The following is a 25,204-nucleotide window of genomic DNA, read 5'->3' on the forward strand; positions in this document are numbered from 1 at the left end:
AATATTGCTTTTTTACATGATAGTACCTAGCTAAGTACTGGATATACGGAACATGACAATCCTATGCAGTTAGTAGGAAGCTGACAGCTCTCATGTGTAATGTCATCTATCAGACAACAAATACTGCCAAGGGGAAGTAGTAATGAATCTCATTGCTCTCAGACCCTCTCCCGTGTCTTCTCTCATCACAGGCACATCCAGGACAGCTGAGTAATAACATCAGCCGGGGCTGCTCTTTACCTTCCTAGAAGTCCTATGGTTAGAAAGTGAATGTATTTATAACAATTCCACCCCAGGCTTTGCACATGGCAGGATTCATTATCTATCCTGCAGATGTCTGGATCCCACTGTCTGGGATTGTCAGAGCACACTATGAGCTTCCCACACTGTGTAAGAAATACAATTAAGGCTACAGCAAAATATCATTGGAAAGGATGGTAGTCTTGTTCCATTCTATGAACATATATAGATGACTAATTATTTTTCCTTTTAAAATCAACTACATATATCTTTTTGGGTATGTTGGAGATGAGCCAAGAATTTATTTGATTGTTATTATTAGTCAAAACAGTTTTTGGCAGAGAGTACATAATAGACATCATCTGCATACACAAATATATGCCCACGTTTGGTAGCAGCTGGCATTCGGGCATATACACCAGGGAGATGATGCCCTACGGTTTCCATGACCATTAAACAGGGTCACCAGCATGACGTCACATTAGTACTACATATAGCGCTCACTCTAAGCTACCTTTCTGTAAAACAGTATTATTTCTGTTCAGCAAGAATCTGAATATTAGTAAAATAAGAATTTAATGTTGCAAATTATAAGCAAAGAAAATAAAACAGGAAAGGACGTCATAAAACAAGGTCACTTCACTACCTCTTTAGCACCAAACAATACAACTAATTACATCTTCTAAACCAGCCACAAATACCTTAACAATACATACTATACATTTCTCCTATCACTGTAATAGTATTGTAGGGGTTCTGTGACTATAACCCCATGCGTGGAAAAACAAGCTTTTACAATAGGATGATCGGGTTTCTATAGCAGAGAAAAAATAAAAATAAGCACAGTTGTCAGAAACGATAAGTAGTCAGGATCGGACTGGCCCATAGTAATACAGGGGAAATCCCCAGTGAGCCCCCTGCCTAAAGGGCCCACCCCCTCCTCTGGGGGGTCAGGTTCCAGACTGTGCATATGTTACATTATACTGCATGCCCAGGATTATGGTATCTTCACTACAATGCATTGTAGTTATCAATCTGGTACATTATAATGTGTCCATTATCAGTATTTACTACATATATTTATAAAGGGGCCTGGACCATGCTCTCTGTAATAGTTAGCCAAACCCCTTCTGGAGGCTGAGCACACCCCTTCTGGAGGCTGACCACAGCCATTCTGGAGGCTGGCCACACCCCTTAAGCAAGGGTCCCTACCACTGCACTCCCTCAGTGAGCCCTTCATGTCCCAGTCCGACATTGTATGTAGTCAATATGTCAACATTCAGAATTTCGATATGGTCAAAATATCAACAGTGAACATGGACATACTGTCAATATGGTCATTATGTCGGTATTGTGAATGTTGACAGTCACAATGTAGACAGTACAGGTTTATGTTTCGTGTTAGTCTGTTAGGCTTCTAACACTAGAAAAACGCTATGTTGAAATGCCAACACAATGTTGACATAATGTCCATGATGACATTCTGGATGCTGACATAAGATACCACACCCAGAAGAAACAGCAACAGTGCCTCTCCCAAAGCTGGGTACACACTGACAATAACATTGGCCGATCAATTGATCGGCCAATGTATCTGCTGCCTGTCGGGCAGTGTGTACCCGCAATATGTCGGTGAACATCGGCATTCACCGACATATCGCACTGGCTGTGCTGCACAGTCGATGGACAGATATGTCTGCAGACAAATCTGTCCATCGGCAGGTGTGTACAGGCGGTCTGCAGACCTCCCGTACACACAGAGTGGCAGCCGCGAGGAGGGGGGCGGGACACTCCCCCGCCCACCAGGACACGCCCCCGACATGCCCCCTGGGCGCCGGGACCCGCAGCAAGACACAGATGATGGTTGTTCAGTGTGTACGAACAACCAACATCTGCAGATATATCTGTCAGGTGTGTACCCTCCTTTAGAGCATTGTGTTTATGTCCAACATAAGATGTATTCTAGACAGCAAATTCTGTTCAACATCCAGTTTTTTCATTTTACAATGCTGTCTGCTTATTTATTTTATATTGGATATTTGTCCCATTTCTTTTGTGTCAAAACAATTTGTTTATTAGCTGTAATTTCCCTTTAAAGAATATGTCTCTGGTCTTATATAATAATTTTTGGGGTTTAATGTACCTTTTCATGGGTGACGGTGCCATAATTTTGGTGGTGCCTTCATTTTCCATGTCTGTCATCACTTGCTCTAAATTATTTGAGCCTATAAAAGAGAAAAGTAAATGTTGGAGGTACTTTTTTTGCCGTCATGCATTGCAAGCAAATAGTTATGTTATAGAACATTTATCCCAGCAGTGTGCATTCTGTCTTCTCAAATCAGCAATGCAAAAATCAAAATGCGGCCGGGGGCTACAATCACATGACAGCAATGAAAATGTTTCTTTGAAGTAGCTTGTGCTCTGTTGAGAATGTTGCATTGTCAGGCTGGTCTGATTTCTGGAGAAAAGTTGGGTTAGTACAAAGGTTTTGCTGAACTCAGCAGTCACTGAATATTGTTTTGTAGAAATTCATTCTTTACTATAATAGCACAAAATCTCTGTATTACAGGACTTCAAATAGGTGAAATCCATTTGAAATGCAAAATGCATCGTGCAAAACTCCAAAAATTTATAACAACTAAAATCACAACCAAAGTGCAGCAATTCAACGTGAAATAAAAAAATAAAAAAGTAACTCAGTGAAAAGTGCACAAATCAAGTCACTTGAATTGCTAAATGAAAAAACCCTCAAATCACTGAGAAACGCTGTTATCTTAGAATAGAAAGAATACAAAGTAACATAATGGAGAGAAAGTGTATTATATGAACACTGTAACAATCAATCTCTCAGACTTAGTAAATCAAATAAGGAGTTTGACGGAGTATTGAGGGTGTTAGCCGGAGACCTCTCTTCTCAGCTGACTCTGTCTGTGGACATTCACACTGTAGCCTTTCCTTCTCAGATCTTGCTACTGTCTATTTATGTATTATCGTTTATATATAGCTATTTTGTGGGATGTACCAATAGTCATTAGGAAGCAGGAACCAGTGTGTCATACATATTGGCCATAATGCATTAGTAATATTGCACAAGAAGAGGCCAACAGTATCACAGGGCCTGATTCAGACCCTCTCGCAAGCGGGTCGATGGTGGCCCACTGCACGTGCTCTGGAGCGAGCACAAAATGCACTCGCTCCGTGGCTCACTACAAAAGGGGCGGCTGTCTATGTTGATCGACAGCTCGACCCGTTTTGTAGGCGTGGCCAGGGTGGTGGTGATGTCAGTGAGAGAGCTTCCGGCTCTATTAGAGCCAGAAGTTCTCTGGGGCTTGCGGCCACGTGACCCTACCACAAGGGTCTCGTCGCAAGCCAGATGGTCGCGACCATCATCCTGGCCGCTCGCAATAGCTGTGGGTGGTCACCCATAGCTATGCGAGCGGCCAGGAGGCCGCAACTAAAAAAAACAGCGCCCGCTTTTTGCAAGCTCCTCTGAATCAGGCCCACAGTTCCATAGTGTGGACGGCCGCCACAGCACTGAAGGGGTTAACCCACGTGCTTCTGTGCCATTTTTGAATGGACCAATCAGTGGGGAGGCGCCAGTTGTAAATGTGATAGCCATTGACAAGGAGAAGGACTGCAGCCAGGAACACTTAAGACCAAGGTTACGCTGGCCTGTGCATGATGCTGGGACATGTCATAGACAAGTTCCAGTGCTGGGAGATGGGACTAGTGCCAACAGTAATGCACACACATATATACAGTATATATAATAAATTGTATTAAAATATATATATTGCTGTAAAGCACTGCAGCTGATCTGCAATGCATTGATGTATAAAGCAGAGTATATTTTAGTCTGACATGTTTAAATGTATTTATATTTAAGATGTGTTTAAATGCACTTTTTGTATATAACCAACTTCTGTGACTGCAGGAAATTAGATGCTAATTGTCACTTCCTAGTAGGTGGCATGATGAGATCTTTTCTGGTCAGTGCACCCCAGGTGAGGCCTGGATTTTGAAGTTTTCTGTGGGGAGGTGTGAAGAATGTCAAATGGCCAAAACTTTGCTTACAGCACTTCCTTTGAAATGGCCTTGAGGTGGTCTCGTGTGTATCTTTTTGAATATGAAGAAGGAATGAACTGCTGTAAAATCTGTATGCTGTGATACGCCCAATGGGAAGAGTATTTTTGAAGACTATTTGAGCAATAGACATATTGCCTTTACGACGACTACATCTGAATCCTGCAACAACAGAATTGCATCAAACGCTATTCCGTTATCCGGCCAGTGTCTCCAAGCTCAAGCCCTCTGCCAATTACCGTGCAGAGCCTGGTCCATTGTGAGGGATCAGTGGGTATCAGCCGACACCAATCAGGAGGTGTGGCTGCAGCTTATCTATCCATACACAACAGCAAGTGGTTCCAGGGCCGTGGTAGAACCTGGTGGTGGCAGCAACGTACCCGCCCACTGCGCAGTGGGTGGAGACAGTAACAGGCGGTTACTGATGGTAAGAGGGAATCCCTAATAACCCAAGATCCAGTGGGATGAAAAACTAATCTGTGATCAGATGGCGAGCTGAGATCATCCAGTTACACTTAGGAATTCATAGAATGCAGTATTATGAACGTTGGTACAGGTAACTAAATGTCTGAGCGATGCTCTTTAATATAACAATATAGTTTTAGTTATCTGAACAACATTACTTCACACACTGATTTTTAACATTTTTATATGTTTCTAAAATCTTGTTTTAAGGTTACTTTTAAAATACTATGGTCCTGATTCAGATTTAAAATGTAAACGAAACTGCAAAATAAATCTGAAAAAAAGTAAATTTTTTTGCATCCTATTCAGAGATGGTTACATCCGCAAGTTTGCAAATGCAGCTCCCCACTGGCAGATCCATAGGGGATGGTGGGCAGAGCAATCGCCTACCCCTCCCCCCATACACGCCTCCCTGTAACACTTTCATCCTGCCCACTACCGCAGGCTGCTGTATAGCAGCGCAGCAGAGAGAACAGAGACTGCTGCGTGGACTGGGGAACGTCCAGCGCCCAACAGTAGTGGGCAGTAGGGAAGTGTAACGGGGGAGGGGGTTATATGATCTCTCTACCCCCCCCCCGGATCCGCCACTGCTGCTCTCTCCCCTTCATGTACCTGGTTCAGATGGAGGTGGAAAACAAACTGGAGGTATGGCTTCACTATGAGTACTACAAAAGCAAAAAATTGCAGTACATGCACACTTCATTTAATGGCTGCATAGTGGGGATAAGTACCCAAGTGGCGTGCAGCACCTAATTGCTCAGTGAACTAGACGGAAACACCTCAACAGAATATGCAGCATACTTTGTGTAAAACTAGTGTTCAGTGGTTTATATTTTGACTTTTTAAAATGTGTTGCTGCAGCTTTATAGAAGTTGCATAAATGGGTGTGCTTGGAAAGTCCACTCAGACACAGGCTGCATTCATCCAAAGTGCAAGTCAGGCCCTTCCAGGCAAGCGTGATGGTGTCTGTTTGGTGCCATTTGAGGCGCAATTCGCAGCTGAACACCTACACTATGCCCACACTGTTTTGTCGCACAAAAGAGTGTTAAAGTTGCAGCCAATCTGGGTTAATGTGTAACTGTGAATAAGGCCCCATGGGAGCATTCTCACATACAAGTCTGAGAATCTTGGGAGAGTTACATTTCCTACAGCCAATGTAATTGTGCCAGAGGTAGGAAATGGGCGGAGGCAGGGGGTGTCGGGGGGACCGTACCTGGTTGCTGTGTGAGCGCTGTTCTTTTAGGATAAGTTTTGCTTCGGCTTCTCTCCACTTTCTGGTCAGGCCGGGGCAGCTGAATAGACAGGTCACTGGTCATCTGGGAAGCAGTTCTACCACTTTATAAATAGGAAACATTACAATTGATCATATTTTAAAGCACAATAGCATTTAACTGAAATAACAGCAATTGTATATGAAACCATGTATGTATGTATATATAAGTTGTGTTAATGTGTCTATTATGTGCCCATGTATTTGTTCTGTAACCTAATAAATAATCATGATGATCTACAAATATAAACTGACCTAGTCATAAATATTGGTAGCCAAACTGAGCCTTATGTCAAAATACTCACATAATTATAGTATATAGTGTCCATGTACACATAAAGCTGTTCTGTGACCTAGTAAAGGACAGTAGTGTAGGAGCTCCCTCCTCTCAGCACATTTAATGTATTTATTATTATTTATTTATTAACAGTTTCTTACATAGCGCAACAAATTCCGTTGCGCTTTAATTCTGCTCACTATTTTCATATGGCAGTGGAGGGGGTGAATGGGGACAATCACAAGCCACAATCTTACAGCCATAGGTTCCTCATTTCCTATTACAGCCATGGACAACTCTCCACTTGCTTTTGGTCAGGTCATAAGTGAATCGGTATGATTTACTGCCGGACCCATGCCCGGCGGTTGGAATCCCGACAGCGGCATCCCGGCAGAGGAGGAAATGCCGATCGTCCAAGGTAAGTATTCTCTAACCTAATTCTACCCCCTAACCCTCCCTTATGGGTGCCTAACCCTAACCTTCCCCCCCAGTGCCTATCCCTAATCCTCCCTCTAAGTGCCTAAACCTAACCCCCCCTTCCCCGCTGCCTAACCCTAAATACCCCCCGGTGGTGCCTAATGCTAACCCACGCTTCCCCTAGCCTAAATCTAACCTCCGGGGTGGTGCCTAACCCTAAGTCCTCCCCAGGAACCCTAAACCTAACCCTCCCGCCCCCCACGGCTATCCGCACTCGACGCCCGGCGTCCCTTCGATCAGGATGCCAGGCGCCAGTTTCCCGGCGTCGGTAAAATTACAGGCGTCTAGATTTAGACGCCTGTTATTTAACCCTTGCCAGGATTAAGCAGTCGGGAAGCCGGCTGTCGGGATTAGGTCCGCCGGCTTCCCGACTGCATACCAGTCATAAGAAACACAGCCCCTGGGACTCTGGCAGTAACATTTTTATACTAGGTAGTAGTGTAGCTTTATTAATAAAATGCGTCTTCAAGTCATAACATCCAACCATACATGAAAGAAAGCTGTAGGCTAAAATGGCTCAGGCTTGGCTGAATTCCTATGTGGAGTCAGATGATACATTATACTAGATGATGCTACAGATGACGTCACTGGAGACAAATAGAATCCAACCATATTTATTAATACATGTCCTAATATGCCAAAGTGTTACAGAATCCATCCTACTAAAGGCATGTACATTACACCCACCTGTACCGGTGCCTCGATCCCAAAGAACCAAGCTTGCTCAGCTTCCGTGACAGTGTGCTTGAGTCATTTTCTGGAATCCTTTAATGTGCCAAATAACATTACAAAAAGCATTACACTCTGATGTACTGTAATGTTTTGCTATTGTACTTTCATATTTCATGTCTAACATTGATTATAAAATGTATTTTTTTGCAATTATTCAGAATGATTTTGATATACATTCCAGTTTAGCGGATAGTATTATTGTTTAGATTGTAAGGAGTAGTAAAGGCGGTTATACACTGTGCAATTATCACCCAATCAGCCAGTGATCAGCTGATCAGGCTGATTATTGTACAGTGTACGTCTGCTACCGAGCACCAATCACTCTGTCGGGCATGAGAAATCTTTCAGCAGGACTAACAGGTGCGATAATATACTCACCATCAGACAGAGAGACCAATTATTGTGTATGGCAATGTCAGTTAACAGGACTGTCTGTCTGATGGGGAGCTTTATCTCACAGGGTATGGACAGAATAAGATGCAGCATCTCACCTGCTTCAATATATAATCATAACATTCACTTCACTTTGTCTCCATTATTCTTAGTTAATGCTAAAATATTTTGTTGTATATGATATTATTAATATTATTATCATCAACAATAAATTTTCATTTTGATGCACTATTTAATTTACATTACTGTACGGTGTAACAAAATGTATGTACTTTATAAATGGTCATTTACAAACTGGTAAAAACAAACCTGTTTTTGCACAATTGCACCCATTCACCTTCCAGACTCACTGTAAATGGTCAAATGCATTTCTAGGTATATCTTCTCTACCAATGTACCAAAATCACTAAACTGTTCAATAGTGACACATATAATAGAGCCTTCATGTCTAATTATTAAAAAAAAAAAACATTTTTTACTGGGTAATAGGAAAAATGAAAGGCATGAATATGGGGCGATGATAAAGTCAGGACTTTGAAGTGATCTTTTAACCATGTCCAGGTGTACCCAAAATAGAGCAGAGCGATCTTAGGAGGTACGGTTCCCAAAGGGAAAATGAGCGTGCACCTAGGTGTGTTATGACACACTTGGAAAAAAATTGTTTGAAATTCTAAATTGTTTAAACATAACTTTTATTATATAATACCCCTAAAAGGTTTGTGTGTTTTCTTGGGTATATTTGTTTTAGAAAGATAAAATCGTATTAAATCTTAAATTGAAATAATGATGCCTACCTGTAACATTATAAGCACAGCATTCTTAACTCTGTTAAAGATTTAATCAAGCTCTAGCTCTAATGTATAACAGCAGTTCAGCAGCAGAGGAGAGGGTTTCTGTGATGGGTTACATGTCTGTGTATATTTCACTGTGTACCTGGGACTGGCTGTGTGTGTAACTCCTACTTACAGTATGTTGTATTACTCATCAAATCCACAGCAAGGGGTACATTATTTCCTCTATACATTTTTAATCTTTACCATTAGTGAATACTCCCCCCTACAGCGATCCCTGTGTCTCACCCCCCGGCTGGCTCCACTGGGCATGCGCGAGATCTCATAAGCATTGCAAGATCTCTTGTGCAGCACAGAGCCTGGCAGCCGCCGCAGCCAGGGACAGTGCTGTACCTAGTGTGATGACAGGGCAATGACAGCTGCAGCTGTCGGAACGGTTAGTGCCACTATTGCCTATAAGCTATCTTGTAGATAGCAGCGCCAATTTTACCACCCAACCCCACAGTAATACATGGAGGAGAAGAAGTATCAGCGCACATAACGTGCGCTGATATCACTAAATCCTCATATCGCCAGATAATTGCATCCCCTATAGCACCCAAAGCACAGAACTCCATATAGGAACTCTCATTACTGTGTGCCAACAAAATGCTTCTTCATCAAATGGGTCCTATTAAAAATATAGACCTTGAGTGGAAAAGTACATTTCACACACAGTAGTGATTATTCTGAGTTGGGTGCATCTGAAGAAATGGAAGCATGTCCCAATGGTGTGCGCATGCGCAGCAGGATTCGTCCAAATTCACCTGCATTTGTAACTGTGTGGGAACTCGTGCGAACTGAGACTAACCTCAAGTAGGCGTTTCTGGGCGGCAAGTGGATGGTGAGTATTAAGACACACGGAGTGGCTGTGTTTGATGGGAATGCCAAGGGAGTGTATTGTGACTTCCGTACTAGATTAAGGTGTTCAGACGCAGTTGGGACGTGTTTAAGACAAATCTCTTGCATCCAGCAAAGGTATGGTGCACGTCCAGTTACTAATGATGATGGCTGAAGCACGGATGTACAGAAACAGTGGGCGGTGTAACCAGGATGCATGAAAACAAACTAATACGCACATAAACGGACAGGTCACTATATTAGTATATCTTGGTCTATAGGCTGCCGTTACATATGCAAAATGGAAACTGACTGCGACCGACTCATAATCAGGCTAATTATCTCTAGGAAATTAATTTAAACCATAAACAAGGATAAAGCGAGAGATGTTATTCCAATAAATAGGCTGGTACTAAAGAAACTGGATTTCATGTTACATTCTAGTCACCTCTTAAAGATTTTTCTGACACTACACACCTGGATGCAAACTTTTAGTTTAAGGAGGGTGCTCCGGAGTGCACTCGGTGAACCATGAAGGCTCAACAGTGCTCAACTATGTTGTCTGTAGCTAAATAACCTGGGAATGAACTTGCTGAGACATAACAAATATTAATGAATTGAGGTTTCTATAGCACTTATAGATTAACAAACTGGTTAAAAAGGGAAATGAGAGGACAAAGAACTAAATGAGGAAAGGCACAAGAGCTACCCATGAGAGAGAGACATGAAGGTAAAACATGGAAGCAAGGGCGGAGTAGGCGGTTCTCATGCTCCAGGTGCCAGGGCTGATAAGGGGCGCTGTTTAAGAACACACTCCTGGAGAAGGGAACTAGCCTGAGTAGTTGCCTATCAGAATCATATTACTCTCTGCTGGTGTATAATGTGACTGCTTCAGTCACATGGTACACACACTGCTCGGAGGATGCTCCTATTGCAAGTCCTGTGCGGCAGACAGCACTGCAGCAAATAAGGTAGGCAAAAATGTAATGTGGTGAATAACCTGCTGTGGGGGGTAATTTTGATGTGCAGAGGGGCATGTTGATGTGCAGCTGGAGCAAGTCTCTGTGCTGGGGGGTAATCTTGATGTGCTTTGAGAGCATATTGGGGTGCAGGAGGGCTTGTTGCTGTGCTGGGGAGGCCTGATGATGTGTATAGAGCATGTTGGTGTGCAGCAGGGACATCTTGATGTGCTGGAGGAGTAAGTTGGTGTGCTGGGGAACATATTGGTGTGTTGGGGGAACATGTTGATGTGCAGGGGGCATGTTACTGTACAGAGGGACATGTTGGTGTGTAGGTGGTCATGTTGGTGTGCAAAGAGCATGTTGTTGAGCCAGGGGGTATGTTAGTGTGCAGGGGGGGCATGTTGGTTTGCAGGGGGGCATGTTAGTGAGCAAAAGGAGTCTGTTGGTGTGCAGGGCGGACATGATGGTGTGCAGGGTGGACATGATGGTGTGCAATGGAGTTTGTTGGTGTGCAAAGGCATGTTGGTGTGCAGATGGGAAATACAGTGTCTGAGGTAATAGGCTAGGGAATGATAGTGAGTTCTGTGGTTGAGATATGCTGTCAGGGACTGGTGGTGAGTAATGGGATTGACACGGGGAAAGAATGGGTTCCTTTTGTAATATATCAATTCAAAAATGTAAGTTGAAAAGTTATTTCAAATGCTTAGTTAAATGACACCTATAGTACTATATACAGAGTCATATCTAAGGAGGTATGATATGTGACACCACCAAGGGTGAATACTCAAATGGAAGCGGTGGGTGCCATAGCATGCACTTGCCCCCCCCCCGCCTCACCTCTGAGAACATGTATACTTTAGTCTTGCTTACATTACTTGAGCTAGTAATAAATACCCACTTAGCTTATATCTAATTATAGCAGTAAAATAAATTTATTTGTAAAATAACTATAAATTAGGCAAATCAAGTAATATTATAGCTGTCAATTTACTAGACAGGTAATTTTTATATGTAAAGTCTTGGACAAACTGAGTGCCATTCAGACTTATTGTATGCCCTGTTCCACGGGAGAGGAATCTTTCTTCATTATTGGAATATTCTACTGATCAACATAACTTTGTAATATCAAAGAAATAAAATAAAACAAATAACAAATCTAAAGTTTTTCTTAATTGCAAATAAAAAATAAATAATTGATTCCATAGATTTTCCTCCCTTTAGTAAAATACACCTGTAATAATCCCTGCTGCAATCTATGGTCTTCAGATGCTATGTAATTAGAGTCCACCTGTGTAAGTATTTCAATTGATTTCTAAATAAATATTCCCATCTGGGGTACCAATTGGTTACTGCATTTCAAAACAAGAGCTTCACCATTTAAGTGTTTAAATTGATTTCTAAATAAATATTCCCATCTGGGGTACCAACTGGTTACTGTATTTCAAAACAAAAGCTTCACCATTTAAGATAAAAATAATCAAAGTTAATTCAAGAAAATATTATAGAAGACACCAATAAGTGTGGGACTATAACAAGATTTCAAAGACTTAATAGCCCGAGGTGCACTGACCATCCTAAAGAAAGAGATAATTAGAGACAGCACTGCATTTGAACAGGCTGTTCTCCTAGGGAGCCCACCAGGAGGCCTATGCCAAAGAAGAGAAAACCTGTACACGGGACAACAATAGGATTGGCACTACAGACTACCCATATATGCAGCTGATGAGAGGATGGCAATACGAAGACTCACATAAGATGTAGGCTAGAATTTACAAGATCCAAATGCCAAGCGTAGGGCGAATCTATTGTTTGATGGGAACACAATTTAATGTTACATATTGAAATAAAGGGGTGGATAATTATCTTATTTGTAACTAAGAAAAGCTATTTTTCCAGTGAATAATTTTTGAGAACCACTGCCCTTAAGATGAATAAACATAGTGACTGATTCAGATTCAATAAAAGAATATTAGCACAAAGCAATGGATTGCTATAGATACTGAATTAGTGATGCAAATATATACTGTATTTGAAGTGAAAATATAACAATTACTGGTAAGAGACAGAGTAGCTAAGCTGATTCAGAGTTGTACGCTAATGCCATCACAGCTGCTATGCAAATATATGCAAACGTCGCAGGCGCTGGGAGTTGTATTGAGACGCCCACCTGCGGCTTTGCAAATCCAATCATCTGTGCAAAATGTTGCAGTACCTGCGTACAAAGACTAACCATCAGTCGCAGATCATTTGATTGTTGCAGTACTGAGTGAGTCTATGGTACCGCAGAATAGCCGTGGGAATTGAGATGCCGGAGCCATATTACTTGTATACAGGATCGCAGTTGCAGGGTGAGACATGCCCCCATACTTTGCCACCACTCCTATTTACCTCCCCCAAACACTCCAACTGTCAATCACACTGCAAAGAAATATTTGCTGCGAGCGACTACCATAATGATCCTTGACGCATGCACGGTTTACGCTCAACTCCGTAAAAATCGGAATAGCGTACAGTACAACTCTGAATCCGACCCACAGTCCCTTAATCAGAAGAATACATATGATATGTCTTCTCTCACGAACTGCGATCATTTGGTACAATACCACAAAAGACCTCTTTTGGTTCAGCAATGACATACATTGAATAAGATAACCAACCTGAAGAATGTGTGGTGTTCCACGCAGCATTTCCACAGATGTTTACAGGCCACTTTGTTCCGTGTTTCAAAAAAGAATGAGGTTTCAGTGCACTATAAACAAACAGAAAACAGAGAGACTATGAGAAGCCAGACAGTTTTACAGCTGTAAGCAAAGTAGCCCCGCACTACCGATTTATCTGCCAGTTATTTCATTGTTTCTATACAATCACATGGAGGCATGATTGGCATTTCCCCCGTCAAAAATGAGAAGAAAAACAAAACATCTGCCAACTCAAACACAAAATGATTTCGGCTGGCGGAGATCCAAGCACAAGGCTGACAATACACACAGGTGTTTGCTGAACTTACTAGCAGGATGTGTGGTTTGACCTCTTTACATCTAGAAGAGCTGGGAACAAAGACACTACAGCGCTCAGCACTCTATAGTATAATTGCACTTCACAGCGCAAAATGAAATATCTAACTTATTCCATTAACATTTGTATTTACATGAGCTGCGTTTACTTACACTGTGTGTTTTTTTATTTCATTCCATTTCAACATACCAATGTAAGCACAATGATTATACAGTACATATATAATTATTGTACTCAATGCATGCTGAAGGCATATTTCTACATAGTATGCTAAAGGTGTGATTGTTTGTCTTTGCACTATGGTGGTGATTCAGAGGTGAACGCAGGAGGGATCGGTACTGCGTCCTTAGTAGCGGCGGATCTAAGTAGTTATACTAATGCTGTAGGTGACATCTTTTGCAAAGAGACTCCCACCATCGGCTGCTCAGATCCGCTGCATGTTCTCAAAGCATCGGGAAAACATTGCAACCATCATGACAGCCATCGGACATCTGAGTAACCCTAAGGTCAACCACAACTAACCCCTGCCAAGGCCAATGAATCTGCGTCTGAGGACGCAGTCACTCCCTAAACGCCAGAGACACGCCTGCGATTTAAATGTCCTTCACCTCCCTCAGATGGCTGCTGACTGTCAATGAACTGACATCTGTGACGCATGTGAATAGATCTTCACATGCCTTTTTGAGGCTCATGCACAAAAAATAAAGCATTGGTCAATTGCAACCAAGTCGAAATAGCGTCCACCTCTAAATCTGCCCCTATACTCACTATTACTATGTGTTGGTGGGTTTATCTTCTGCAACTGTGTCAGAGTTCGTGCCACTGATTAATGCATTATAATATAATTGTACAAATAAGAGTAAATTTAAATAACATCTCCCTTAACCTTGTGTTAAAAGGGTCTATAAGTCCCCTATTTTTTGTAAATATATTATATTTTTTGTATTATTAGATGGATGGAGCTTGTGACATGACCCAACATTTCACTGCATCAAGGTACTAAGAAGGACTCGTTAGAAAGATAGAAGATTATTCCAGAATAAACAGTAAATATACATATGCATATACAAACACTTACAGGTTGTATAGTGAACGCAAACTATGCCCGCTCTTTCGTACACAGCTGTAGAAAACTCTGATTCAGCCTGCAAGTGGTCATTGCTTCCATCTTCCTTAACCATGTTTAGATCATACACCGATAAACCTATAATTACGTCTATCTTTAGCACATTCTCTGCATTCTTCACGAAACAGTACTTAATGCCGGCAGCCACACACAGCCCGCCTGATGGCCCTGGTAAGCGGAAAAATCGTACGGGAAGGTTGGGTCGAACAGCTGGATCTTTTCCAGCACCTAAGCGTGCAGTAGAGGTCATCGTCTGATCATTTTTATCACATACTGATCTCATTTATTTAAATCAAATAAATATTAAACATTAGCGCTGTATTGGGCTCACATATGATTTTGATCCAATTGTCTGATGTTAGGGTCATTGATTAAATTCTGAGTATGGCCCTATCTGTTTGGAGTCTGTATGTTGTCAGATGTTTGCTTGGGTTTCATATTAGTAGGTACATTGGCTTCTGATGAAATTACTCCTAGTGTGTATGTGTTCAAATGGAAGAAAAAATAATAATTAAATATTCCTGTACAGTGTTGCACAATATGTAGACACTATACAAATAACGGTTAATGAATAAGATACCATAGCATGTGTGGCCAGGGGTGGTATACTGAGTCAACATCCAGAATGCCAACACGGTCCTAATGTTGTCAGGTTGACACTGATAAAATGTTGACATATTAAACATGCTGACATTATGCATGTCGTCAGTAAGAATGTTCGCAAAACTAATATACCCTAAATGCACCCTAACCTTAACGCTCATATTTTCATAATGTAGACATCATGTCGACATTTTGAACATGTTGACATTCTGAATGAATATGCCAACATTCTGAATCATTTGACATTACAGTGTTGACATTATAAATGTCGACATGGTAACTACATACTGTGTGGCCAGCATCACAAAAAAAATACAAAATGACAATAGTAAACAATAAAATGACTCTGCGAGTCCATGGTAACTTGTTTGTTTACAATAGTAATTCTTCATAAGGGATAATTTTATTATTCCTTTATATAGCGTCAACATATTCCCCAGTCCTGTATCATTAGGGGAAAACAGTGAAAGAAAAGAGTGCCGTGCTTACAATCTCCTGTATACAAGGCGGGAAATAATGTAGAAGGACCTGTTCTGCACAGTGTACCAACCACATGATTATACAGTGTTAAATAAAGCAGCATGAACTGGTTACCCGGCTAGTTTCTATGAACGCTCACAAGCACAGAAACTGGAGATGGAGTTTGAAGTGTGATAGTTGTAAATGAAGAGTAAATATTCTGTGTAGGGCAGGTCTAGGGGATGACTCTGAGTTTATCTGCTGATGAGCTAATGGGTTCAACAAATATTTGCTAAGAGACCTAAGAGATGCGATTTCAGTGCCCACTTAAAGTTTTAATGATGGAGAACAACTTCCACATTAAGTATGGCTTAACGGTTAACCACATGCAATTACTGTACAAACTGTCCTCATACTAAGTTTGAATGCAGCTGCGTATAAATTTGCTGAAGTAAAATGCATTCAATAATAAAGGAAATTGCGTGCACATGCAAACTTGCACAAGTTGCTGACCAGTAGCCTTTGCACCAGGTTTATGTCAGACATGCATCAGAGACACGTATGGCCAATTTTTTTTAAGTACTTGTCTTTATAGTGAAATATGATATCACTATAAGGTTTGAATACAATAAAAAAGCAAAACCCTCGAATACAGCAGCATGAAAAACCTCTCCCTCTTGTGTACAGAAGAGGAAAAAATATGAGATATGGTAAGAACTTACCCTTGTTATCTCTATTTCTACGAAGTCCATAGGGTTCCACAGGATACCTTGGGGTATAGGTGTGACGTCAGTCGCAGGGCACCAAAGAGTTAAGCTTTCAGCCTCCCAGGATGCACTAGGTCCCCCTCCTATACCCCGCCCCCGAGCCAAGGCACCTCAGTTAGTTACCAAGCCATAGGCCGGAGGAGGAGAAGGAAGAGAGAGAACAAAGATCTGGACACATACAAGAATCACATTCTCACCAGAGGGAGACGGAAAACCGGTGACCAGAGCAAAGCCCATCTGCAGCACAGGTGCGACAGGGCGGGAGTCCTGTGGAACCCTATGGACTTCGTAGAAATAGAGATAACAAGGGTAAGTTCTTACCATATCTCATATTTTCTACTTCAGGGTCCATAGGGTATCCACAGGATACCTTGGGGATGTCCCAAAGCAGTATCCTTTAAGGGTGGGGACGCTCCTGTGCAGAAAGGAGAATCCGCCGCCCGAAGGAAGCATCCTGAGAGGCGAAGGTGTCAAACCTGTAATACCTCACGAAGGTATGGACAGAAGACCACGTAGCAGCCTTGCAGATCTGAACTGCCGAGGCACCACGTCGAGCTGCCCACGAAGGACCCACAGACCTAGTGGAATGAGCCTTCAGAGAAGGAGGGACCGGTAGGCCTTCATGAAGATAAGCTTCAGAAATAGCCATACGGATCCAGGCTGCCAAAGTTTGCTTTGAAGCAGGCCAACCCTTTTTACGGAAGCCAAAGAGGACAAACAAAGCGTCCGACTTCCTAAACGAAGAAGTGCGGTCAACATAAGTCCTTAAGGCCCGCACAACATCCAAAGAGGCCTCACCCACGGAAAGACCCGGTGAGTTAAAGGCCGGAACAACTATTTCCTCGTTAATATGAAACTGGGAAACAACTTTGGGAAGAAACTCGGGCCGAGTGCGGAGCACTGCCCTGTTCCCATAAAAAACCAAGAAAGGGGGTCTACAAGAAAGAGCCCCTAACTCAGAAACACGTCTGGCCGAAGCAATGCCCAGAAGGAAAACAGTCTTAGCTGTTAGCCATTTAAGATCCACTGAGCCCAGTGGTTCAAACGGCGGTCCTTGGAGAGCCCTCAGGACCACAGCCAAATCCCAAGGCGCCACAGGTGGAACAAAGGGCGGCTGAATGCGGAGAACACCCTGCATAAAGGTGCGCACATCCGGGATTGTAGCAATCCTACGGTGAAACCAGACAGATAGGGCCGAAACCTGTACCTTCAAAGAAGCAAGGCGAAGCCCATGATCTAGTCCCGCTTGCAGGAAGGCGAGAATCCGAGACAGACGAAACTCCCGCGGTGCATAACCTCTCGGTCGACACCACTGGAAGAACGTATGCCACACGCGATGGTATATCCTCGCGGAAGACGGTTTCCGAGCTCGTAACATGGTACGCACCACAGAGCTGGAAAACCCCTGGGACCTCAGCATGGCCGTCTCAACAGCCACGCCGTCAAAGACAGCCGAGTTAGGTCCGGGTGAAGGCAAGGACCCTGAGACAGAAGGTCCGGTCGTAGCGGCAACCGCAGAGGAATGTCCACGGACAGACCCTGAAGGTCTGAGAACCAGTGCCGTCTGGGCCACGCGGGAGCTATCAACAGGAGCGTCCCTCCTTCCTGTTTGAATTTCCGGATTACCCGTGGAAGAAGGGAGACCGGAGGGAACAGGTATGCGAACCGGAACGTCCACCGGACGGACAGAGCATCCACCAGAGACGCCCCTTCGTCTCTTGTGCGAGACCCGTACACCGGCAACTTGTTGTTGTGCCGGGACGCCATGAGGTCGATTTCTGGAAGACCCCACCTGTCCACCAGTAGTTGAAAAACGTCCGGGTGCAGGGACCATTCCCCCGGATGAACGTCCTGGCGACTTAGAAAGTCCGCCTCCCAATTGAGCACTCCCGGGATGAAGACCGCTGATATGGCCGGAAGATTGCGCTCCGCCCAAACCAGGATCCGAGAGACCTCTACGAGAGCCGCCCGACTGCGAGTTCCTCCTTGCCTGTTTATGTAGGCCACGGTGGTAGCGTTGTCCGACTGGACCTGCACCGGGCGACCCTGGAGAAACCGCTGTGCCTGCTGGAGAGCATTGAAGACCGCACGGAGTTCCAAGATATTTATTGGAAGCTCCGCTTCTGTCGGCGTCCACCTGCCCTGGAACAAGTGTGGACCCGAAACTGCTCCCCAGCCCCGAAGACTGGCGTCCGTTGTCAACAGGACCCAATTTGGAACCCAGAACGGACGTCCCTTGTTGAGGTGGGTCGTCTGTAACCACCACGTAAGGGACAGGCGAACCTCCTGGGTGAGCACAATCGTCTGGGACTTCAGAGACTGAGTCAGCCCGTTCCACTTGGACAGGATCAGGTGCTGCAGAGGTCTGGAGTGAAACTGGGCGTATTCCACCATGTCGAACACCGACACCATGGAGCCCAGTAACCTCATCGCCGAGTGTAAGGACACCCGGCGGCTGTGCAGACAACTGCGCACCCTTGACTGTAAAGCAGAGATCTTGTCCTCCGTCACGAAGATCCTTTGCTGTCCCGAGTCCAATAAGGCTCCAAGATGCAGAATCCTCCGAGACGGGATTAGAGTGGACTTCTGCCAGTTGATTAGCCAGCCGTGCCGTTGCAGCAGTGCAATGGTCAGGTCCAAGTGGCGTAACAGGAGCTCTGGAGATCCTGCCACCAATAACAGGTCGTCCAAATACGGCAACATGCGGACTCCCTGCAGCCGCAGAGAAGCCGCCATGACCGCCATCACCTTGGTGAAAACACGTGGTGCTGTTGCCAGGCCAAAAGGTAACGCCCGAAACTGGAAGTGGTCGCTGCTGATTGCAAACCTGAGGAACTGTTGATGGCGCCAAAGAATAGGGACATGCAGGTAAGCGTCCTGTATGTCCAATGACACCAAGTAGTCCCCAGGTTCCAGCGCCAGAATGATGGACCGTAGGGTCTCCATCCGAAACTTCGGGACCCGCAAAGACTTGTTGAGTGCTTTGAGGTTGAGAATCGGACGATATGACCCATTGGGTTTCTGTACCAAAAATAGATTTGAATAGAAACCCTGGCCCCTCTGGGAGAATGGAACCGCCACTATAACTCCAGCCTGGAGCATAGTGTGCAATACCTTCCGCAGCTCCGTAGCCTTGTTCCGGTCTGATGGGAGACCCGTGGTGAAGAAGCGAGCCGGGGGTCTGTGCCGGAAGGAGAGGGCGTATCCGTGGGAAACCACCTCCAGAACCCAAGTGTCTGTCGTAGTAGTCGACCAACACTGGGCGAACTGTAGCAGGCGGCCTCCCACCCTGGGATCCCCCAAAGGGAGGCCCGGACCGTCAGGCCGCAGGCTTGTCATCTGGCTTGGGGGCCGGATGTCTGGTACTCCATGCCTGCTTCCGGGGCTTGACCGATTTCTTAGGGCCAGCCTGTCGAGGAAACGACTGTGGTTTGGGCCTGCCCTGGGCCCTAGATGACTGAAAGGACGATGGTCCCGAACCAGAAGGAGCAGCGGCCGACGGGAGACAGACAGATTTGGCTGCCGCCAGCGTGGCCACAATCTTATCCAGATCCGGACCGAAGAGAACTTCTCCGGTAAACGGCAACGCTTCCAGACCTTTCTTGGAATCTGCGTCCGCCTTCCAGGATCGCAGCCACAAGGTGCGACGAGCAGCTACCGCTGCTGAAGAAATTCTAGACACTAGAGTACTAATGTCTAGAGCCGCCTCGTTGATGTAGGTGGCCGAATCACGGAGATTGCCAATCAACTCCGCCTGATCGGCCGGACAGTCGGATTCAAAAGAAGCCTCTAATGAATCCGCCCAGCGCTCCATCGCTCTGGCAACCCAGCAAATGGCCATAGCCGGCCGTGCTGCCCCCCCTGCAAGGGAATAAGCGGACTTCAGGCAGATTTCTACCTTGCGGTCCGTAGCATCCTTAAGGGAGGACATGGATGGCATCGGCAATGTGGCACTACGGACAAGACGGGTCACGTGAGAATCCACCTGTGGAGGGGATTCCCACTTCGCAAAATAATTATCCGCGAACGGATAAGCCACCGCCAGGCGTCTCTGCGGCTGGTATCTTTTGCCAGGTTGTTTCCACGCCTCCTCTAAATGGTCCACCAACTGACCCGAAAGAGGAAAGACTGTGGCATCGCCCTTCACATCTTTGAAAAAGGCATACTTAGATTTAGCCGCTGGGGGAACTTCGTCCTCAATCACCAAGGCTGTGCGGACCGCCCAAATAAGTCCAGGAATATATACTTTGGACTTAGCATCAGCGTCCTTAGTATGGAGAGGTTCCTGATCGTAAGGATCTAGAATCTCCCCATCATCAGACGTCCCTTCGTCATCCTCATAAGGAGCGGACAGAGACGCCACCGGCCTTTTATGAGACCGCATCACAGACTCCCCTTGCAACACATCCGACAAGTGCTGTACAGAACTCGTCAGGGAGTTAACCCACGCTGGCTCCTGAGAACCCGGGAGCGGGGAAATAGGGAGACTGTGGGGTACCACCAATTGTCGTGGGAACCCCTGCATGGGTGACGACACCACAGACTGCTGGGACAAACCCATCGGAGTAAACGCGGGCTGCGGAGCTAACTGGCCCACTAAAGCTGTTAACGCCTGAGCGAAACAAGCCCAGGGCGGCTCCTGTACCGGTGCTGTAACCGTAATAGGCCGCGCCATGGACAAACACTGCCGGCAAAGGCCCTCCGCGCTACCCTCCCCCTCCGCTAACGGTACTTTGCACGTGGTACACTGTAGCCGGAGGGGAAAATCACTTTCAGACATGATGGCACCACGTATGTGACCTCTCTCACCAATTAAGTATTAAATAGGCGAGAGACCACCCTGCAGCACCGCACCGCAAGGGCTTTAGCAGAAAGAACAGGGACAGTAATAAAGCTGACAGTTTAGAGAAGAAAAGATTACAGGCAGCAGCGCTAGCACAGTCACATACAATGCAGAAAAATAACAATTCCTGCACTAACAGCGCTGATCACTCAACTACACAGACACAGGGCCTGGTAGGACACAGCGCTGCATACACAGACCTGACCACAGCGGAGGAGAGGTATGCGGGGGGACCCAGACCACGATGCTTCCTTCCAGCGCTTCCAGCAGCGTTCACCATGCGTTCTGGAGAAGATGGCCGCCGAGGAGCAGAGAGGAGGCTGGCCTGGGGGAGGAGCGCTGCCACAGGACCAGTCGGCAGCATGCAGAGAGGGCTGTGTGCAGCGGGGGAGGCGCCGGCTGTGAGACAGGGAAGGCGCGCTCCCCTGGCATGCATTTAACCCCTGGGACGCCGCAGCGCTACCGCTCTGCTGCGGTCCGCTGTCCCAGGGGGTAGTGGAAGCGCAGGTTGGTCGCCTGGCTCCACGCTGCAGCCAGTCCCCAGGGAGCCCCCTGCCTGGGGACTTAGGACCATGTGATCAGCGGGGACCCACCGCGGGACCCCGCTGCTTACCTCTGTCCCCCTTGAATCCGGCCATGGTCCGGAGCATCTGGGGTCACCGCTAGCTGTGACCCCAGACGCCCACCAGCATCCCCGGATCAGTACCGGCGTTCTGGTACCGGCGGGGTGTAGGGAAGACAGCATGGACGTCAGGACTGACTGTCCATGCTGTTCATCCAGTTGTGCAGCCACAGCTGCATGAAGAATAAGCTTCAGGGGCTCTTCTAGCCCCCACTCCAACAGGTGCACCCGACTCCGGCCGGGCACCAAACTAAACTGAGGTGCCTTGGCTCGGGGGCGGGGTATAGGAGGGGGACCTAGTGCATCCTGGGAGGCTGAAAGCTTAACTCTTTGGTGCCCTGCGACTGACGTCACACCTATACCCCAAGGTATCCTGTGGATACCCTATGGACCCTGAAGTAGAAAAAGGCTTTATTAATATACACTCATACAATATAAGCACAATCAATGAAGAAACCCCTATCAGCTTCAGCTGTGAATCCGCAATCAGCTAGCGCTGGCGAAAGTCACCATCACAGTCAACATGCATTTTAACAACCTCAGGCTACCACAATTGATATAGATTTCAGAGCTATATATATATATATATATATATATATATGTCTCTGTGTGAGTTTGCGTCTGTGTGCAATTGCGCAAATAAATCCACACTGTATACGGCAATTCCCAGTATTATTCTACCCATCCTGTCCACATCACTAGGAAGAGGTCAGGATGCGGAAACACAACCCACTCTTCCAGGAGCCCAGGGGACTACACAAAATGTGTGAGTCTCCCGACGGTTCTGGAAGAGTAGGTAAGTATGGGTGAGATGCGAGAATATCTGAATAAGTGCATATGTGTGTATGCGGGCGTCCTGGTTTGTGGGCGTGAGCAGAACCAATTTGCATGTTTTAAGCTATGCAAACTGGCATGAGTCTAACTCCACATACAGCCCTAGAATGCCCAGGAGGGGAGTGACAATTTCTAATGTTGGGAGTAGTAACTAAAGAACAACTCTCACATGTCCATATTTGACAGGGGCTGCTCTGTAATCAAATAAGAATTAAAATATTCCAAGGACTCTGCCACCTAACAATTAAGCCTTATTGCAGTTCTCCAACATACTGACCATGTCCAGCTATTCACTGAAGAAATCAGATTAATTTCCAATTATATAACTGTAATTAACTTGTTCAATTTGGTTTCAGGCTCTACATCTTCTAATTGAGGTATTCTATTTTATTATTTCAAAAATTGTTAGAGAAGCAATTTAATATATATATATATATATATATATATATATATATATTTAAATCAGTTAACTATTGAAGTGGATCAGTGCTGGCCTTCATCTCATGGACTACTAGATGGGAAATCCTGACAACACAAATGGATTATTGGTGGTGTCATTAGTAACGTAAGGGTGGGTGCATAATTATGAGATGGAACGATATGACTTTGCAAGTAGCGGCAGCAGCCGCATAGACTCAAGTGTCCGATTTCCAACTTGAAACGTTATGAGGTATGTAGATGTGTTGATTTAACATAAAGAAGTCCATTATTTTTGCCAGCTGTGTTTAGCTCTAATATCATTTCTATTTATTGCTCCTGCCTTCCCCTTCACCAAATTCCTTCCCGGTACTAAGCCAAACCTACATGGGAATTGCATGGAAGACACAGTGCCAGGAACATTTGCAGGTACACATCTTGAAACAAAAATTGGGAGCTTCCATTTTAGGAGTACAGTGGTAAGTAGGTAACAAATGTGACCGAATAAACCTAAAGGGACTTGACAAGGAAAATTCCCTTTACTATTAACCTGCTTCACTGCTAAGGCATTTTTGACAGACAACATAAATAAAAAGATACATCCTTGATATCAGCACATGGAGCCCTCACATGTTTAAAAGAGGGGGCATTCATTTCTCTCTTTGGGTGTAAGCCTTGTACTTGAATATTATATTTGCACTCTAATTTGAAAGAGACTTTTCTGAGGGTGCACCCCTTCATATCACATTCAGAGTGGTGGGGTGTGGGAATGAGACCTAAGCTCACCTTTTCTCCTATCTATTTCATGGTTATTTATGGACTAATGGAAACTGAAGAATAAAAATAGTTAAAGTGTAGTTGTGCCTTCACTACTGTAATCAGTTACGGATTTTTACATTTTTTATAAATTGTTATTTTTCTGATTCTCTCTCCAGTCTTCCCCAGTGATGTCTCTTTAAATAATGATGGCTAGTTTTTTATATGTATAAATGTATTCATTATCAGCACTCATGTTGTGTGTCACATTTTTTTGTTTTTTTCGGAAGGCGAGTTTGATAAAGAAGAGCAGCATGTCGGTCTGCTTTATACAATTAAATAAGACAAATCTTTAATTAGAGGAAATAACACATTCAGCAAACGGATTTCTGCTTAAAATATGTTTTGCAAAGATTGCACGGGTAATTAACAAATATATCTTGCAGGGCTTTGAATTTCTAACAAGCAGCTAGAATTGAGCACCTGAATGCATACATAAATGTGCAGGTTTTTTATACTGCTTATTTATGTATTTTGAAGATAAAACCCATTAAAACAGGCAGAATAAACAAGGACGCCACAGCAAAGGGGGAGATGTATCAACCCTTTGATAGAGATATGAGCAGTTGCCCATAGCATCCAATAAGCTTTTGTCATATTTTATAGTATGTGCTAGATAAATCATAGTTAGAAACTGATTGGTTGCTTCTCCACTTTATCTCTCCCGAAGTTTTGATACATTTCCCCTAAAATGTTTTAATTTACACTGCACAATTGTTACTTTTTGTTTACTATATGAAAATAACTAATCTAGTGGATGCACCCTGGTTGGCCAAGGCATGTGAAAGCCTCTCTGATTGGCTGCTTGCATGAGTAAACTTCATGTTATTAATAAGGTTTAATACTACATCTTATTCCACGGATCATTGTATAGGACATGGAAAAGTAGCCGTACATAGAAGAAAGATCAGGGCAGCTGTTAGTGAGTTTCTAAAGATGGTTTGAGACCAGGGCTGGTGGGGTAAAATAATGATCAACACTTACAGTACACTCCAAACTAAACCTGGTAACTCACACTCAGTAATGTCATTACCATCAGTTCCCTTGATCACAGACGCACCAATGAAGAAATATTACACTATGTGGACAGCATGGATGGCGTAGTGGTTAGTCTTACTGCCTCACAGCACTGA

At 44.6% G+C, this 25,204-nt stretch overlaps 1 protein-coding gene across 1 annotated transcript in view; it reads right to left on the reverse strand.

Moving 5' to 3' along the window:
- Window positions 1–25,204, reverse strand: part of EPB41L4A (erythrocyte membrane protein band 4.1 like 4A) — a 258,913-nt gene that overhangs the window by 40,186 nt on the left and 193,523 nt on the right. Inside the window, exons 10-13 of the mRNA XM_088477685.1 lie at window positions 13,227–13,318; window positions 7,500–7,577; window positions 6,002–6,123; window positions 2,384–2,465 (exon numbers count right to left, since the gene is read on the reverse strand). Of these exons, the coding sequence (XP_088333811.1) occupies window positions 2,384–2,465; window positions 6,002–6,123; window positions 7,500–7,577; window positions 13,227–13,318 (374 nt within the window). The remainder of the gene's footprint in view (window positions 1–2,383; window positions 2,466–6,001; window positions 6,124–7,499; window positions 7,578–13,226; window positions 13,319–25,204) is intronic.

Source organism: Taudactylus pleione, unplaced genomic scaffold (genome assembly GCF_031769625.1).
Source record: "Taudactylus pleione unplaced genomic scaffold, aTauple2 ptg000202l, whole genome shotgun sequence".
NCBI classification, from domain to species: Eukaryota; Metazoa; Chordata; class Amphibia; order Anura; family Myobatrachidae; genus Taudactylus; species Taudactylus pleione.